Source organism: Chenopodium album, chromosome 23, assembly GCF_948465745.1.
Source record: "Chenopodium album chromosome 23, dcCheAlbu1.1, whole genome shotgun sequence".
Taxonomy (NCBI): domain Eukaryota; kingdom Viridiplantae; phylum Streptophyta; class Magnoliopsida; order Caryophyllales; family Amaranthaceae; genus Chenopodium; species Chenopodium album.
In genome coordinates, this window is record NC_137856.1 from 25,968,920 (window position 1) to 25,988,114 (window position 19,195).

The 19,195-nt window shown below is 38.9% G+C and overlaps 2 protein-coding genes across 2 annotated transcripts; both read right to left on the reverse strand.

The window, feature by feature from the left end:
* Nucleotides 1–2,110: 2,110 nt before the first annotated feature.
* Nucleotides 2,111–3,247, reverse strand: LOC145607206 (uncharacterized). Its single transcript, XM_081662938.1, has one exon. It carries the CDS (start codon nucleotides 3,245–3,247, stop codon nucleotides 2,111–2,113), a length of 1,137 nt encoding a protein of 378 aa, XP_081519064.1.
* A 9,777-nt stretch (nucleotides 3,248–13,024) lies between these two features.
* LOC145607209 (uncharacterized) lies at nucleotides 13,025–13,408 on the reverse strand. Its single transcript, XM_081662939.1, has one exon. The coding sequence runs from the start codon at nucleotides 13,406–13,408 to the stop codon at nucleotides 13,025–13,027; it is 384 nt and encodes a 127-aa protein (XP_081519065.1).
* Between the last annotated feature and the right edge of the window lie 5,787 nt (nucleotides 13,409–19,195).

Genomic DNA, 19,195 nt, shown 5'->3' on the forward strand with positions numbered 1-19,195 from the left:
GGATTCTCTACTGCACAGGCGCTTTCCACACAATGTTCCAGCACTCTTCATCAATGACCTCTGTTTCATGTCTCATAATTTTCAAAACAGAACGAATTGAAAACTTCCCCTGCTTTCCATCTTTCCAATAAACCAGGTCACCCATGCTAGAATCAATCCGAAGCTCATGGTTCTGTATAATTTTGAGGGTATCTGAATCGAGGTACTGAGCAAATTCACTCCATTTCCATCCAAATCCTTGCTCCCACATCTCACCCACCGTAGCTCCTGCAACTTCCTCTGGCAAATCTTGATTCACCAAATCACTAAGAGTCTGATCCGTGCACCATTTGTGATCCCAAAAAAGTGTTTTTTCACCATTTCCTACAGCCATCTTAGTACCCTCACTTATAAGCTTAGCGCTCTCCGTTATTCCACTCCAAACATTCGACATTCCTACTTTGGGTTCGAACATATCAAGGTCACATCGACCTTTGCAGTACTTGGCCCTCAAGACTCTAGCCCATAAAGCATTAGGATTCTCTAAAATTCTCCAGCCAAGTTTAGTTAAGAAAGCACTATTAGCTTGCCTAGCTGACATAATACCTATTCCACCCTTAGTTGTTGGCTTTTGAAGCAATTCCCATGAAAGTAAATGGACCTTCTTATGCTCATCATTTCCTCCCCAGATGAAACGTCTCGTTTTCTTATCAATCTCATCACAAATACCACGAGGGATTTTTGCTGTTTGCATGGAGTATAAAGCCATTGTTGAAAGGGTGGACTTTGCCAAAGTAATTTGTCCTGCAAGAGATAAATATTTCGACTTCCACCCCGCCAATCTTCTATCAATTTTTTCGCAAAGGTGACTATAAGTCTCAAGGGTCACTCGGCTAGTCAAAGTAGGCATTCCTAGATATAATCCCAAATCGTCAGATTTCTCCATTTGAAGAGCCGAACTAATGCAGTCTTGATCTTGAGGATTAATATTTTTTGAAAAATAAACCCTTGACTTTGCTAGGCTGACTTTTTGACCTGAGGCAACACAAAATCGAGATAAGCACTCATGAATTACCTCGGCTTGCTCTACACTTGCCTCCGCAAATAGCACAATGTCATCCGCAAAAAATAAATTCGAAAGCAAAGGCCCATTTCTGCTTGCACGAATAGGTTTCCACCTATTTTGAATGATCGCTTCCTCAATTGTTTGATAGAAACGCTCCATGCACATAACAAAAAGATAAGGGGATAGGGGATCCCCTTGTCTTATCCCCCTACTAGGCTTAAAGCTTCGAGAAGGTTCTCCATTCCATAAAACTTGCAACGAGGCAGTAGAAATACATTCCAAAATAACCTCTACCATGAAAATTGGTAAATTCATTTGGATCATTGTATCACGGATAAACGACCATCTAAGCCTATCATAGGCTTTTTCAAAGTCGATTTTAATCGCCATATAACCCTTATCCCCTTGCTTGCGTTTCATCGTGTGGAGTACTTCTTGCATGATGACAATATTGTCCGTGATTTGACGACCCGGGACAAAACTTGCTTGGGTGTTCGAAATCACATGAGGAAGTATCGGCTTGAGACGATTAACTAACACCTTTGTTACCACTTTGTAAGCCACATTACACAAACCAATGGGACGAAATTGAGAGGCCAACTCAGGATTATCCACCTTTGGAATCAAGGAAATAAATGTATCATTCATGTGTTGCGGCATACCTTTACCTTCAAGAATGGGAATAATGCATTTGTAAACCGTACTTGCTATCACATCCCAATTCTTTTGGTAAAACAGGGCTTGGAAACCATCCGGACCCGGGGCTTTGAGAGCACCCATCTCTTTTATTACTTTCTCAATCTCAACCTTTGAATATGGACAAGTCAATGATCTCCAGTCTTGGCTCGATAGCTCCGGGAAAATATCTTGAGGCAAGTCATAAGAATCAGGCTCTCCTTCCTCAGTGAATAAATTCGAAAAGTAATTCACAATATGCTCCTGAATCTCATTCTTGTCATGCATTAGTTGCTCATCACTACCCTTCAAGGCTACAACCTTATTTTTCCATCTCCTAACCACAGTGCTAAGGTGAAAAAACGTGGTGTTTCGATCTCCATTTTTCAGCTAGTCAATGCGAGCTTTTTGATACCAGAAAGTTTCTTCTCTGTCAAGGACCTCATCAAGCTCACGTCGCAACTTGGCTTCCAGTTTAATCAATCCCCTATCCACTTTAATTGCCAATTTCTTCTGGACTCCAGCAATTCGAGCATGAAGAATTCGTTTTTGTTTGAATATGTTCCCAAAAACATCCCTGTTCCATATTTTCAATTCACTTGAAAGCTTGTCGAGATTGGTCATTAAATTCCCTTCTTCATCCCATTTTTCCTCAACAAAATTCTTAAAATTTTCATGCGAAAGCCAAGTAGCTTGAAAACGAAAAGGGCGGTGTAGAGCTTGAAGGGGAACAAAGCCATTAGGAGAAATAAAAATGGGGCAATGATCCGAGTGAACAGCAGGGAGATGGCGCATAGCAGCCTTGTCGAACCTTAACGCCCATTTATCATTACAAAGTGCACGATCTAGCCTTGCACTCTGTCGAGTTTCTACAGATTTTCCACGCGCCCAAGTGTGGGAAGCCCCAAAGAATTCAACTTCCAACAGGTCTAATTCCTCAATCCAGTCATTAAAAAGTCTCGACCTTCTATTAGTTTCACTACAAGATTTGTTTCTTTCCAAAGAAGACCTAGTATCATTGAAGTCACCTGCTAAAAGCCACGGTTCATTATTAGTTGCAGCAAAATCTTTAAGCTCAGCCCAAAGCTCACGCCTCTTCGAAGGGTCAGGGCTTGCATATATAGCAGTAAAATACCAAGGAGTAGCACCAATTCTTGAAATTTCCATAGTGATATACTGGTTGTGTTTATAGATTGGGCTCACTGTTACCTCACTTTTTTTCCAGTAAACCCAAAGCCCTCCACTAAAACCCAAAGCATCCACTCTATCATGTCCATCATAGCCTAAAATCGAAGCTATTTTCAAAGCTTGTTCACCACCCATATGTGTCTCCACGAGAGTAAGCACATTCGGTTTATTCGAACGAACTACATCTTTGAGAGATGTTATAAAATTATTGCTTCCCGCTCCTTGCACGTTCCACACCATGCAAGTAATTGGTAAAGAATCCGGACTTAAATTAGGAATGCTATCTTCCATAGAAACAGGTATTGAGGGTAAAGAAGACACATAAGCTTGTCTAAGCATCGTCAATAGACGTTGGAATTCATTGGGAATTTTCACCGTTACCACCAACTCCGGGGGGTCCGTTGTTGGAGGTAGCATTGACTCCATCTGTACCTTCATCACGTGAATTAGGGGGCACATGATTGTCAGGTAAGGCTGCTCCAACGGAGTCCCAACGCATAGGATCTTCTCCGTCGGGATGGTCAATCGAATCGGGCATGGTGTTCGATACATGAGAGGGATTGAAGGTTGAATCTTGGGGCACGAAAGTAGGCTTCTCAATGGCTTGTGTATGCACTGTGATAGCTTGGGATTTGTCTGTTGTGTTGGCTTCAAAGGATAGCTCAAGATTTTCTTTTCCTTGCCTAGTTTCAAGGGTATCTTCGACACTTCGAATCTCATTCAAATTAGAGATATCCTTCAAAGAGCTACTCAAATCTTTTTGTGAATATTTTTTCCTTTCTTGATGCACTTTTTTTGGTTGATTTTTAGGCTTCGAATATTGGGAATTAGAGGAGATAAAATTCACTTGAAATCTTGGAAATAAATCTTTTTGTTGGGAATTATCACCTAAATTAACAGGACTCTCCTTATCCCCATCCTTTCCTAAAAATAAGTCACCAGCTTCATTCAAATCCTTATTTTCTTCAGTGGGATCCTCTTTATTTCCTTCTAATTGGTCGTTCAAGATATTAAATCTTGAGCCACTCCCTTGATTTTCTCCAGCAGTTGCTTTCAAAATATTTCTTGCCAAAACAGTTTCTGCCCGGTTCGAACCGTTGACTCCACCCTGACCCGTTTTTTGACCACCACCAGGAATGTTTGCACCTCCAGCAGTGGATTTTTCCACCCTCACCTGCTTCTTCCTAGTTGGTTTCTTGACCAACATCCAAGACCCAAAGTCTTCATTCTCCTCTGGCTTCGAAACAGGATTATGCAGGGGATTATCATGGACCATCATAGAAGCATTATCTCCATTCATTTGAAACTTTGGACATTCATCTTCAATGTGACCTAGCTTACCACACTTAAAGCAAACCATTCGAAGTCCTTCATATTGCACTCTCCAGATTCGACCCTTCAACCAAAACTTTGATAGAAGAGGCTTCGATAAATCAATCTCCACGCTTAGACGAGTAAACTGACCTCTTTCAGCCTGCGCAGTAGTCTTATCTACTCGAAGAACTTTGCCAATCTTAGCACCAACCTTGTTCAGAAAGCTAATGTCGAAATATTCCACTGGTAGGTTAGGTATCCTCACCCAAGCAGTCAAGAATCGAATGGGAGATTCATCAGGTACAAAATTAGGAACCCATTTCCTAATGGTTAGATAGTTATCCTCAATCAGCCATGGACCTTGGGTTAGCACATAATTATAATCTGCTTGATTTGTGAAACGAGCAATGTAATAATTGCAACCAATATCAGTGAGGGCTAATTCACCCCTGATGTTCCATTTTTTCTTTAACCTTCTCATGAGTCCCATGTAACCCAATTTTCCACTAAACATCTTGATAATCAAGGATTGCAGCCATGGCTTTCTCAATTGTCTTTTCTCCTCCTTCGATAGTTGAATAACAGGACACCTCTCATTATTCAGGATCTCCTCAGGGACTTCCTCATCATCAGAAATGTCGTCATCATTCTCTTCATCAGATAAACAAACCATTTGGGTGCTTGATTCTTTGCTTGCTTGCCCTCTTAGCATATCCCTGAAGAATAAATTGGACAATTGCGGGTTCGATAGGTGGTTTCCTACAACATTTGATTGCAGATTTTCTTCCACACCATTGCCATTTTCAGCCACATCAACCATAGTTTCATCAGAGTTGTTCCTATTATTGAAAATAAACTGTGTAATTTTTCTTTTTGGCTTTTTATTTGATCGAATCAGTTGATCTTGTTCCTCTGGGGAACTGGGTTTTTCATAGTTGAAAGCAGGGGATTTCATCGAGAGCATATTTCAGTAGTAGTTTTTCTATTTTTATATAGAAATAGAAAGATAATATGTGAAGTTTTTATTAGTAGTGCAGCACTAGGCTTAAGGTAGGAGTCACATACTGATCTGACTCACTTTTCTTACAAGACGCACATAAACATAGTGATGGATGTAAACATACAACAATAACTACAATTTCGAGTACCACCATAGATTAGCAATAATCTTTTTAGTACTCCGGATTTTGTACGGTAACTAATTTTTAGAACAATTATGTCAATATAGATTTTGAATAAATAAGGGCCTGTTCACATTTACTTAATTTCATTTCAGTTCAGTTCAGTTCACCTCCAATCAGTTCAGTTCAGTTCACCTCCAATCAGCTCTTAATTTCCCTCTCACATAAAATATTCATTTCAGCTCCAATCAGTTCAGTTCAGCTCCAATCAGTTCAGTTCAGTTCCGCTCCAATCAGTTCAGTTCAGCTCAATTTAGTAAATATGAACAGGTCCTAAGGTCCTGTTTGATTCACCTTAATTTTGCTGAACTGAAATTATTTTTACTGAACTAAACTTATTTTTACTGAACTGAACTTAATTTTACTGAACTAAAATTATTTTTACTGAAATTAAATTATTTTTACTGAACTGAAATTATTTTTACTGATTTTCTATTATTCTTTAAGAAAACTAAAATTATAATTATTCTTTAAGAAAACTGAATTTTACTGAACTGAACTTATTTTTACTGAACTGAAATTATTTTTACTGAACTGAAATTAATTTTACTGAACTTATTTTTACTGAAGTGAAATTATTTTTACTTAATATTATTTTTTTAAGGTGAAAAGAACAAGGCCTAAGTTACTAAACAAATTATTAACTACCTCCGTCTCCGAAAAAACGACCTATTTGGCCTAATTTTAGTCCTAAAAAGAATGACTTATTTGCATTAAAACACCCATCAATTTGCAACAATATTTGTGCAAAATTAGCTTCTCCATATAAAAATTTGATTTTCCATGTAATTTTATTACTTTCTCTCTTTATTTTTTTACAAACCCCATGTAAATTTATATTTTCAATATACTTTTACTTCTTTTTATTTAACTTTCTTTATACCCGCATAATCAACCCAAATAGGTCGTTCTTTCGGCTACGGAGGGAGTAATATGCAAAATTGTATTTTCGATACCACACGTAATAGAAGTCATACATATCAACGATTTTGAAGCTGATAACTTGTATAATCAATTCAAATAGGACTATGTATTACATCATCCCAAACATCTTCATCATCGAATCCTCAAGATTTTGTGATTATGATGTGGTAGTATACTTTCTGCTATTTAAATACTTCATATTACGTGTTTGTTAGTAGTCAATTAAACAATACTTCTCTGTCCCCTAATTAATACATATATACTGTTTTGTTAACTAATAATTTCAAGCAAGATCATCTCTTAAATCTTCCACGTATTTGACAAGTAACAGAAATACAGAATCCACATCTAGAAATAAAGTAAGATATAGATTTGGCCCCCCTAAGAGAATGATAAATGTTTGTCCATATATGATCATATGTAGTTACATATCATATTGATCTAAGAATGAGAGTGAGGGATGGCTCAAATGGTTAGAGCTTTCCTCCTGGATTTAGGAGATTCTGGGATCGATTTTCACCCTCGCCCTTGTGGCTCTCTAAACACCAAAAAAATAAAAAAAAAATAAAAAAAAAATAAAAAAAAAATTTGATATAGTAATCTTGTATACATATATACTTCTCTTGTCAAGTTGTCAACAAAGAAATAAAAATTTTAATTTTGTATTTGTATGTATGTACTTCATGCATGACATTTTTGCAAGTATAATGTTAATACTCTGTGAAATGGTAAAACTGAAGTACAGAACCAAGGAAGAAGAAGAAATCCAAGAGAAAATCTAGAGAGAAAATATTTGGGGAAAATCAGAAAACCTTTTTCATTATGTCATAAATGAGCTCAACTACCTTACAAACTATTTATACACAAGTATACAATGTACAAAGTATTCTAGAAGCTATAACTTACAAATTACAGCACCAAAAGCATGTTAACAGAATTCTGTTATGATAACAGAATTCTGTTATGGAATGCCAACATGGCAAAGATAACGTGGCAATAATCAACAAAGGCAACAAGCTCAACACCCCCCTCTCAAGATTGACTTGGGGTGAAACAAGACCAATCTTGAACTACAGGTTGACTCACAACTCCAATCTTCTGTAAAAGAAAACGATGCTGATCAGTGCCCAAGGGCTTTATCATAATATCAGCAAGCTGTAATGTAGAACTGACATGAGCTGTGGTAATAGAACCCAACTGCACATTTTCCCTGACATAATGAACATCCAACTTGTGATGTTTTCTTCTCAAATGCTTTGTCCTTTCATGGAAGCAAGGATTATCTGCAATATGCTGTGCTGCAACATTATCACAAAGTAAAGTGATTGGCTTGGGAACTTCAACCAATAAATCACTCAACAAACCATCAATCCAAATGACTTCATCTGTAGTATGACTCATACTCCTGTATTCTGCTTCTATGGAACTCTTGGAAACTACCTTTTGCTTCTTTGTCTTCCAAGAAACCAAAGATGATCCCAAGAAAACACAATAAGTCAAAGACCTCCCACTATTAGAACAATTACCCCAATCAACATCAGAATAAGCAGACAGCTTTAAATCAATGTTTGCAGCAAAAAATATACCATGATTCAGAGTAGCATTCAAATATCTCAAGACATGAGTTGCAGCCAAATAATGAGGAACTCTAGGTTCATTGAGAAACTGACTCAATTGCTTAACAATATATGAGATATCAGGTCTAGTGAGGTTTAGATACATCAATTTACCAATGAGTCTTCTGTAAACCTCAGGATCCTGCAAACAGTCACCTTCCTCTTTACTCAAACATAAACCCTTTGGAGAAGGGAAAGAAGCAGGCTTGCAATTTTCCATATGAGTATCCCTCAGCATATCCAAAATATACTTCCTCTGATTAAGCATAATCCCAACAGTGCTTCTAGTAACTTCAATGCCAAGAAAATACTTGATTTGCCCCAAATCCTTTATAGTAAAAGCAGAATGTAAAGCCTGCTTTACTTGAGATATAAAACTGGAATCATTACCAGCTATCAAGAGATCATCTACATAAGCAACAACCACAGTAAAATGATCACCAGAAGAATATGTAAACATAGAATAGTCTTGATGAGACTGAACAAAACCAAAATCCACCAGAAATTTACATAATTCCTTGTTCCATTGCCCGGAAGCCTGTTTTAGGCCATATAAAGACCTATTCAGCTCAAACCTCCCCTGGCTTGGCATTTGCATATCCTAAGGGTGGCTTCATGTAAATTTCTTCTTCAATATACCCATGTAGGAAGGAATTATTGATGTCTAATTACTAAACATCCCAATTCTTAGCTGCTGCAAGAGCTAAAACAACCCTTATAGTAGTCAGTTTTGCAACTGGACTGAAAGTGTGTTTATAGTCCTTGCCTTTAATCTGTCTATCTCCTCTAATAACCAATATGGCTTTACATCTCTCTATATCCCCATTTGGCTTGAATTTAGTCTTATAGATCCACTTACAACCCAATGCTTTCTTATCAGGTGGAAAACAAGCAACTTCCCAAGTATTATTTCTTTCCAAAGCATCTATTTCATCCTGCATAGCTTGTATCCATTCAACTTTATCCTTGGCTTCATAATAAGAACTAGGTTCCTTTGTGGCTAGAATCTTAGACAAACTAGCAACATCAGCTGCTCCAAGAAAAGCCAAAGTTGGTTTTGTAAATACATTGAAGCTTTGAGAAGTAGATTCCTCAGGCTGAACAGACTTAGGCAAAGAAACCACATAATCACCAAACTTCTTAGGCAACTGTCTAGGTATTTTGTCTTGTGGAACAATGACCTCAGGAATAACAACACCAGGAACAGGAATAATACTGGTAACAGAACCAGAATTCTCATGAGAAACAGAATTTTTATGTGAAATTGAATTCTCATGAGAAGTGTCTGAAATATCACCATTGTTGATGTCAAAATCAGGAATGGACTCAACACTAGAAGAATCTGAATGATCATGGTGAAAGACAGAAGGAACATCCATGGAAGGAATGCCAGCAGAAGCAGCAGTCATATCAGGAACAGGACAAGAAGCATACTTGAAAGGGAACACATCTTTAACAAAATGAACATTCCTGCTCAACACCACCTTTTTTGTATCCAAATCAAATAATTTGTAACCCTTTTGAGCATAAGGATATCCCAAAAAAATACATCTCTTAGATCTAGGAGCAAATTTATCAGATAATTTCTGAGCAGGATAACATAAACACCCAATCACTCTCAAAGAACTGTAATCAGGTTTCTGTCCCATTAGCTTCTCAAAAGGACTCTTCCATTTCAAAACAGAAGAAGGGATCTTATTAAGCAAATAAGTTGCAGCTAGGATACAATCACCCCAAAACCTTATAGGTAACCCAACATGAAACCTAAGTGCCCTAGCAATCTCAAGCAAACTTCTATGCTTCCTCTCCACCCTTCCATTTTGCTGAGGCTCACCAGGCAAACTTTTTTGATGAATAATCCCTTTGCTCAAAAATAAAGAAGTACAAAACTCCTTCAAGAGCTCAATACCATTATCTGATCTAATGGTTTTAATATGAGAGTCAAAATGATTCTCAACATAAGCAATAAAACCAGTAACAATTGTTTGAACCTGAGATTTATTATGAACCAAATGTGTCCAAGTAGTTCTAGTGTTGTCATCAAGAATAGTCAAGAAATATGCAGCACCAGAAATAGACTTATGAGCATAAGGACCCCAAAGATCAATGTGAATCAAATTAAATGGTTTTATTGCCATTGAATCAGAAGTAGAATAAGGCATCCTATGATGCTTAGAAAATACACAAACTTCACAACTAAAATCACACGTATTATTACCTGTAAACAACTATGAAACATGTTTCATTTTGCTGATAGAAAGATGTCCTAACCTAGCATGCAAAACATCAATACTAGGCTTATTGGGGCTAGAAGTAATTGTATTATTTACAATGGATAATGACTCAGAAATAAGAGGCATTAAACTGGAAGCAAATCCTGAAAACTTGTATAAACCAGAAGTTTTGTATCCATAGCCTTTCACCTGCTTAGTTGCTAGGTCCTAAAACATGCAAGAATCCTTTTCAAAGATAGCTAACAAACCAGACTGTTCAAGCATTTGGCCAACAGACAAGAGATTGTGTTTAAACTCAGGGATAAAAAGAACATTGGTTATGGTTATATCTGGTGTTAATTGGACTGTGCAAGCAAATTTAACATGTTTAATTGTTCCATCAGGCAATCCTACTAAGATATGTGATTTTAAATGCTGTAAAGATGTGAATAATGCTAAATTTGTAGCCATGTGATCAGATGCACCAGTATCTATAATCCATGCATTCCTATCAAACTCCTTATTCATCAACTGAGCATTAAACACAGAAATTTTACCTGCAAAGTTGATAGAAGACAAAGGATCAGAAGCATTATCTTTGTCAGATTGCATCATTCTCAGAACCTGCTGATAGACTGCAGAAACCATAGTAGGATCAAGACTTGTAGCAGAACCAGATCCATCTGTATCCATAGGTGCCTTGCCAAGAATACCAGAACCAAAACCAGCATCAACCATTACATTAAAAGCAGTTCTAATAGAACCAGTACCAAAACTCTTCCCTTTCAAAGAAGACCACCATACTGGATAGCCAATGAGCTTAAAACAGTCTTGAATAGTATGACCTTTAGCCTTGCAATGATCACAAAACTTGTCATACTTTTGCCTTCGAAAATCTCTTCTCTGCTGAAATGATTGAGTATTTCCAGCATTATTACCAGCTGAACTAGTAGTTAAATATCTACTAGGAGTTCCTCGATTAACAGCCAAAGCACTAGCCTCATGCATATCATGAATACCAGTATTCAAGCTGTTTTGTCTCTCAACCTCACTACTAAAATTTGGTCAAATTGCGACCGTTTTTCTACGACCGTCATTAAAACGGTCGCAATTTAAGAAATTTGCGACCGTTTTCAAAGCGGTCACAGATTTACGACCGTTTTTAAAGCGGTCGCAGATTTGTGACCGTTCTGCGACCGTCATTTAGCTACAAAACCGTCGCAATGGTATTTTAACTTTTTTTCAAAATAAAAAAAGCGTGTAAAATAATTCAAAATATAAATAACCCAGTTGCGACCGCTTTTAACGGTCACAAAAGACAATAATTGCGGCCGATTATTTGCCGGTCGCAAATTTGCGACCGCTAAAAGCGGTCGTAAAAAGAACTTTTTTTTTAATTAAATAAGGGTATAAAAGGGTGGTCAGCTAACAACTTAACCCTAATACTCTCTTCTCACACCGCTTCTCTCTTCTCTCTCCTCTTTCTATTCTCTCTGTTCTCAACTTCTCACGCTATACTCTCTCTTCTCCTCTTTCCTTTCTCTCTCTTCTCTTTCCTTCTCTTCTGCTCCTCCTCTTTGATACTGCTAGCCCTACTATCGTCCTCACCCTGCTCCTCCTCTTTGATACTGCTAGCCCTACTATCCTCCTCACCCTAATTTTCTTCTGTTCTTGCGTATTCACCGAGCAACAAACGAATTTTGCGTTACTCATCGAGCTACAAACAATTTATGGTGTTAATGGTCAAATTCGACCATAAAAATTCCAGATCTGGAATTTTTATGGTCGAATTTGACCATATAAACCCAAAGAGGAAGAAATATTGTAAAAGGTATGTTGTTTAACCTGTAAAATTTTGTTTGTTTTTATTTATTTTCAATTTTTGTGTGTTTAATTCGTTTTTTGTTTGATTGTTTGGTCGAATTCGGTGTAATTTATGCCCATTTAATTTTCTTTGTGATTTAATTTATATGGGTTTTATTTCGTTCGATTTTATTTATGTGATTTTGATAATTGTTCAAATTTGAATGTGGGTATAATATTTGTGATATTATTTATGTGGGTTTAATTTTTTTGTTTGTTTTTGTTTTTTTTCAATTTAAGTGGGTTTTAATTCTTTTTTTGTTCGATTTCTTGGCCGAATTTCTTGGATTTGATTTTTGGTCGATTTTTTGGTTGAAGTGTTCTTCATTCTGGGTTTGGTGCTTTTTCGTTAATTTTGGTTTTATTTTTGTTTAATGTATGTTGATTTTTTTTTTATTTTTTTTATTTTTTTTTGAAATACAAACGTATGTTGATATTTTAGGTCGAATTGTTCTTCATTTTTATCGGTTTATTTTTGTTAATTTTCATTTTCAATTTGTCTATGATTTTCGGTAATTTTTTTGATTTTTTGTTTGATATTTGCGGATTTTTGCTTGTAAAATTGATTTATTTTCTGCTGGGTTTCATTTTATTAATTGATTTTTGTGGTTTCTGCTTGTAATTTGGATTTTGTGGTTTGTTTTTGATTGAATTTGATTTATTTTTATTTTTTGTTTGCATTGATTTCTGGATTTTGGTTTCGTTTGTTTTAATTTTTTTTTTATTTTTTTTTTCAAATTTTAGCGACCGCTTTAGGCCGTCGCAAATGATCTTTTTTGCGACCGTTACTATACCAGTCGCAAATATTATTAATTATGACCGTTAATGTAACGGTCGTTGAAAATAACGGAAACGGTCGCAATTAAATTGCGGCCGTCAACCAGTCGCAATTTTGAGTTTTTGCGACCACGTGAATAACGACTACCACATTACGACCGTTGACGGTCGCAATCACTTTTTGCGACCGTTTTTGCTATTTTTACGACTGTTAGAGACGGTCGCAATTTAGCCGAATTTTAGTAGTGCCTGTTGCAGCATATAGTATGCCTTGGTAACAGTTGGTAAATCATCACTACTCAACATGTTTGTCTTAGCCTGATCATAAGATCTGTTCAAACCAGCAAGCAATTGCATCAACTTATTTCGTTGATCAGCTTCTAAAATCTTCTTCAGCACACCACAACTGCAAGACTTCAAAGCACCACAAGTACAATCTGGAAATCCCTCCAGAAGTTGTAATTGATCCCAAACTTGCTTCAATTGACCATAATATTCAGCAATTGATGCATCATTCTGCTGAATACGAGTCAAATTCCTTTTTAACTCAAAAATATGAGGAGCATTACTCTGACCAAAACGCTCATGCAATTCCTTCCACGTACGATTCATGAGAAGAATTCACAAACATGAAACTACCTACTAGATTCTTATCAATCAATTTAAAATCCATGACATATCATGTAATCATTCCTCAACCACTTATGATAATCATCAGAATCAGAATCAGGCATATACAAAAGACCAGTAACAAATCCAATCTTATTCCTGGCAATTAACGCCATTTTTACAGCTCTACTCCAATTGAGGAAATTCGAAGGTGTAAGCAGAAGATTAACAATCTGCATACCTGGATGATCGATGTTCGAGATATAAGGATCGCTGAAATTCATAGCATTCGATTGAACTGAGTTCTGAGTAATAGGAGAACCTTCAGCTTCAGCCATTTCCAGAAAATCTTCAACAAAAACCTCAAGAAAACAACAGAAACAGAGGAATCGATCGAAAACAGAGAAGAAGAAGAAAGAAGAAGATCATAATCAAGAAGAAATCAAACAGAAATGCAGCGAAAACTGCTACGAAGCTCTAATACCATGTGAAATGGTGAAACTGAAGTACAGAACCAAGGAAGAAGAAGAAATCCAAGAGAAAATCTAGAGAGAAAATATTTGGGGAAAATCAGAAAACCCTTTTCATTATGTCATAAATGAGCTCAACTACCTTACAAACTATTTATACACAAGTATACAATGTACAAAGTATTCTAGAAGCTATAACTTACAAATTACAGCACCAAAAGCATGTTAACAGAATTGATAACAGAATTCTGTTATGGAATGCCAGCATGGAAAAGACAACGTGGCAATAATCAACAAAGGCAACAAGCTCAACATACTCCCTCCATGTTTTTTTAAGCGATACACTTTTGATTTTCCGGCCGTGTTTTTTTAAATGATACACTTCCTTTTTTGGAAAAAAAATACATTAAAATATTATATCTCTCTTCTCTCATGGTCCCCACCCAAACCCACTACTACTTTTTTATTATATCTTTCCTCTCACATTCATTACTTTTCAATAAACTATTAACCCCACTATCTTTCTTTAACAATTTTTTAATACTCCACTACCCCACTTACCTCTTATTTTATTTAAGTCAATTAAATTGCCTAAAACTATGTGCCGGTCAAAGTGTATTACTTAAAAAAAACACGGAGGGAGTAATATTAAAGAAAATTGAAAACTAATAATCGCACCTTTTCGAAATTTGGTAACAATCTCATCTTTGACCCCCCATCTGCTGATCAAAATGAGCCTTTTACCGGTTTGTCATATTGTATTAGTAACCTGTTTAAAAAGGTGACTTGACACGTGTCACCTTCTTATTGTTTTTTTTTTAAAAAAATATTTTTATTAAAAGGATAATTAAAAAAAAACCCTTTCCCACTTCCCCTTGTCGGACCATTAAGCACACAACCCTTGCTCCATCAGCCACCAATAAGCTTCAACAGCCACAACAACTCTGATCAAATCACGAACAACGACTACCCCACAATCACCTAACACTACAGCTTGAAATCTTCAGCAACCTCCACATTGCCACAACAACACTGATCAGCTCACGCACATCCCATGCCAACCACTTGACTAGCCTGCAGCCAACAGCTTACCACACTAATCACTCCCTTACCCTCATCACAAAACCACCATTGCTGCCCAACAATAAGCAAAAAACGGAGCAAAGCAAGAAATTAATGATGTTGGGCGAAATGAGGATTTGTTCGATCGAACCAACCAAATTCAATTTCACCCAAAGAACCTGTCTCATATTTCGGGCAAACATACCCATGGTTTGATAGAACGATGGTGATTTGACGATGCCAATATTTGATGATCATGAACAACGGTGGTGATTCAATGATGAAGATTGATGATAGATTTGACGGTGATTGGAGCAGGGTGGGTTGCATGGGTGGTCGGGTTCAGGTTGGTTGGGGTGGCAGGGTTTCAGGAGGGTGGTTGGTAGGTGTTAGGGCTGGGGGTTTTATAGTGGGTGGATGCGGGTGGTCAGGTTTCAGGGTTGCTGGGGTTGGGGTTAGTTGTGGTGGGATGGTCGAGGTTAGGGGAGAGAACGAAGGCGGTGGGTTGGAGTTAAGGTGGCGATGTGGTGGTGCTTATGTAAGGGTGGTGGTGGTGGCTATGGTGGTGTGCTAAGATGGATATGAGAGATTGAAAAAATATTTTTAAAAAATTAACATGTTAAACAGGTTGAAGGTTAAAAGGCTCATTTTGAGCAAATGAGGTTCAAAGGTGGGTTTGTTTCCATATTTAAAAAGGTGGAGTTGTTTTGAGCAATAAATTAAACCCAAAGGTGAGATTATTAGTTTGTATTTTTCCTAATATTAATATGAAAGATAATTATGTAATATGTCTAAATGTATTTTTTAGATAGAAAAATACATGAATTTATTAGGCTTATCTTCACTTAAGATTTAAATCTAATCTATGTTAGGTATTATACACCTCTCCCCAAAATGCTGAATATTATTTTTGTTTACTTTGAAATAATACAAATGTAATTATTGTTTTGGGTGTTTTTGTCCCTTGGGAGAGTTACAACTCGAAGATTGGTCCGGAGAGCTTCTGTACCTGCAAAATCAACGAAGACACGTTTGGGTGGTGCTCCGCCTCCAACGCTCAAGTTAGTAACTTGAAGGAGAGTAAAAAAGTGCGGAATTTAAGGTGGGGATCTGCTTGGATTCCAAGCTCAAGCGTTCTCTGATGAGAGAGAAAATAGGGTGTAATAAATGTTGGGTGAATTTCTGAATGTCCCCCATTTTGGGGGAATATCTCCCTATTTATAGGGTCATTGGGAAAAGTGCCCCTCCCTAGGTCATTCTGACCTAGGACTGATGGGTTGCGCCGCCAAATAGCGGATTTTGGGGAATTGGGCCCTTGAAGGCCGCAATTCTAAGGAAGTATCTGGAGAGGCCACGTGTCAGCTGGAGATTGACCATGGATGACCTGCCAGCCTCTGACATGTGGCACCTCCTCATTGGTCCACTTGTCTAGGGTAAAAATTCCCTAATCATTTGCCCCTCACAGGTGCCACGTGGCAGGCCACGTGGTACCTGTGACACGCATCACCCCATGAAGGGTGAACAGTAAAAACAGCTATTTTTGACAGTGATGACTGTACTTCACGCCGTTTCACCCCCTATAAATAGGGATTTACCCCCCCTCTCCTCTTTACTTCAACATATTTGACTTTTCTAGAGAGAGAAAGAGAGTTTTTAGAGAGAAGTGCTCTGATCCCGGTTGCGTTTAAGCAAATTCAAGATTTCCGTGTGCTCTTTCGAAGTCACCCGGTCACCGGTTGCTTTGCCGTTTTCAGATTTTTCAGAACTCAAAGTAAGGTAACCATCCGTTTCCTTCTTTAAGTTTTCTTCTTTTTTCTTTTCTTTTTCTTGAGCCTGTATACATCGAATTCCGGCTGTATACATTGATTTTTTTTTTCAAAAATAAAAATAAAAATAAAATGAACTCTCCATTTGCACACACGGCACTGCCTAGGACGCTCAGCCGGTCACCAGGGACGGCTGAGTCTAGAACCGGGGGTGCCTTGTCTGGAGTTTCTGGAGTGCTTTGCTCATCTCCGGCTTCTTCCGTCTCTGTGTCTGTGCAGGACACAATGGCCAGAACCAAACAAACGGCTACCAAGCCCAGAAGGCGGCGCACTAGGGAAGTGCCCGCAAGTGAAGTAGTGAGGGAGGAGGATTACGAGGCGGCTGAGCAAAGTACTTCAGCTGAGGACACCCCGTCTACCTCTAGCAGCAGCAACTCAGGGGGAGGCGGTGAGGAGACCGCCTCCTCCCCAGACCAAAATAACTCAGCTGACGAAGCAGCTGAGGAGCAAGAAGGATCCGGGGATGAGAAAGAGGACCTTGCTGAGGCTTACCGCCAATCAGCAAAGAAAGAAGCAAACCCTGATCCTACCAAGACCCGGATGAAACCTGGGGATATAGCCCTTCTTGAAAGTGGCTTCGAGGCTTTCAAACAACAACACCCCTTTGGGGAGGAATGGGACATCATCGTCCCTCCGGTTAATGCTGTTCTAGCTTGGGGGGATGACATTGAAAATGCAGACAACTACTTCGTCTGCTACGAGGCGGTGATAGAAGCCGGCCTCCGCTTTCCCCTTCACAGAGGCATCCGGAAGATCCTGAAGGGATATGACCTGGGAGTATGGCAACTTACGCCTAATTCTTGGGTCAATATCTTGAGCTACATCGCCGCCTGCGAGCTCCAGGATATTGAGCCGAGCTTCACTGCCTTCGCCCACATGCAATATCTCAAAAGTGCCCCAGGCGGATATGGAGCGTGGTACACTATCTCCACGCTCCCGGAGTACTTGATGTCCTTGGACAAAGTGTCCAAGTGGGGAGGCTGGAAAGACAAGTGGTACTTGGTCTCCTCCCCAAATTTAAGAATAAATAGAATTCTCTGGCGCTACAACAAGGAGCCGCTTTGATAGGTCAAAAATGTGTTCGCCCTGCCCTAACTGCCAATGCCCGGGAGCAAATAATAGAGCCGGAGTTTTTCAAAACAACAACTGAGCCCTTGGGGGATGGGACTCACATAGTTGTTCCAAAGAATTGGATCCCCCACCCGGATTTCTTTGCGGATGAGAGGTTCTTGTCCGCCTGCGGGTTGAGCCCTATGTTTCCAAAGGGTAGATACACTCACACACCCGGCGGTCTTCCGCCTGCATTTTAACTTTATTGCTTTTGAACTTGTTTTTGTTCTAACACTTTGTGCTCTATTTGCAGAGGAAGCTAGGAGGATGGTCGACCCGGCTAAGACCCCTCAGAAGTCTGCGGCTCTGCTCCGCAAAGAGAACATTCTGGCCAAGAAGGCCAACATTGAGGCCAAGGAGGCCAAGAAAGGAGGGGTAAGACACTTCAACTTTACTTGAGATTTTTCCAAGTTTTTCTGACTCCGGATGACTGACGTTTTCCTTGCACTTTGCAGACCTCAACCGGCATTCTTCCCCGCTCAATGACAAAGGTCTTGAAAAGACCTGGAGATGAAAACCTTCAAAAGCCGGCTGCTAAGTCCGGGAGGAAGGCCACCTCAACATCCTCTGGCGTTAATGCCAAAGGATTTCCAACAACCGGGGGTAAAGGCCCCGAAGCCATGGCTACTCTGAGTGAAAACTCAGAGAAGTCAGGGAAAAAGCCGGATGCTCACGAAGCATCGAAGGATGGCGAGCCATCCAAGGCTGCAGGTGGTGCTGCAGGCGCAGGGGAGGAGCCGGCGAAGGACGGCTCAAAAGGTAAGATTGAAATTCCTTGGCCGCTTGACTTTATGCGCGTCAAGACTATGACTGACCCTTCCGGGGGTTCTGTGAGTAGCCGGCAAAGAATGAATACCAAATATGCTGCCAGTCTCTCACCAAGTCCTTCTTATGCTGCAGATGCTACTTCTGCCCCGGACCTGGCGGGGTTTGGAAAACGGATGGTGAGAACCCTCACCCAGACGGAGAAGAACTCCATACCCAACCGCCACGAGGTCGACTTTGACCAGATTCTGGGGCAGCTGGCGGAGGTAAGTGGAACTTGCCCCTTATCTTTTACATTTCTTTTTATTTCATTTTGTTTTTCAAATTGCTAAGTGTTTAGTTTCCCGGATGACCTTGCTCAAGTTATGGTCCAGGTGGATGGACTCCGATTGCCTTTCCGGAAGAAGCAAGAAGAGGTAACTGATGCCAAAAGAAGGGCTCAAGCTAATCTCAACTCTGCTGAATATGCATATATAAATTTTGATGTTGAGATTAAAGCCCTCGAGTTGAAACAGGAGGAGCTGGTCAGGACGTTGACAGCTGCTAATGATGAAGCC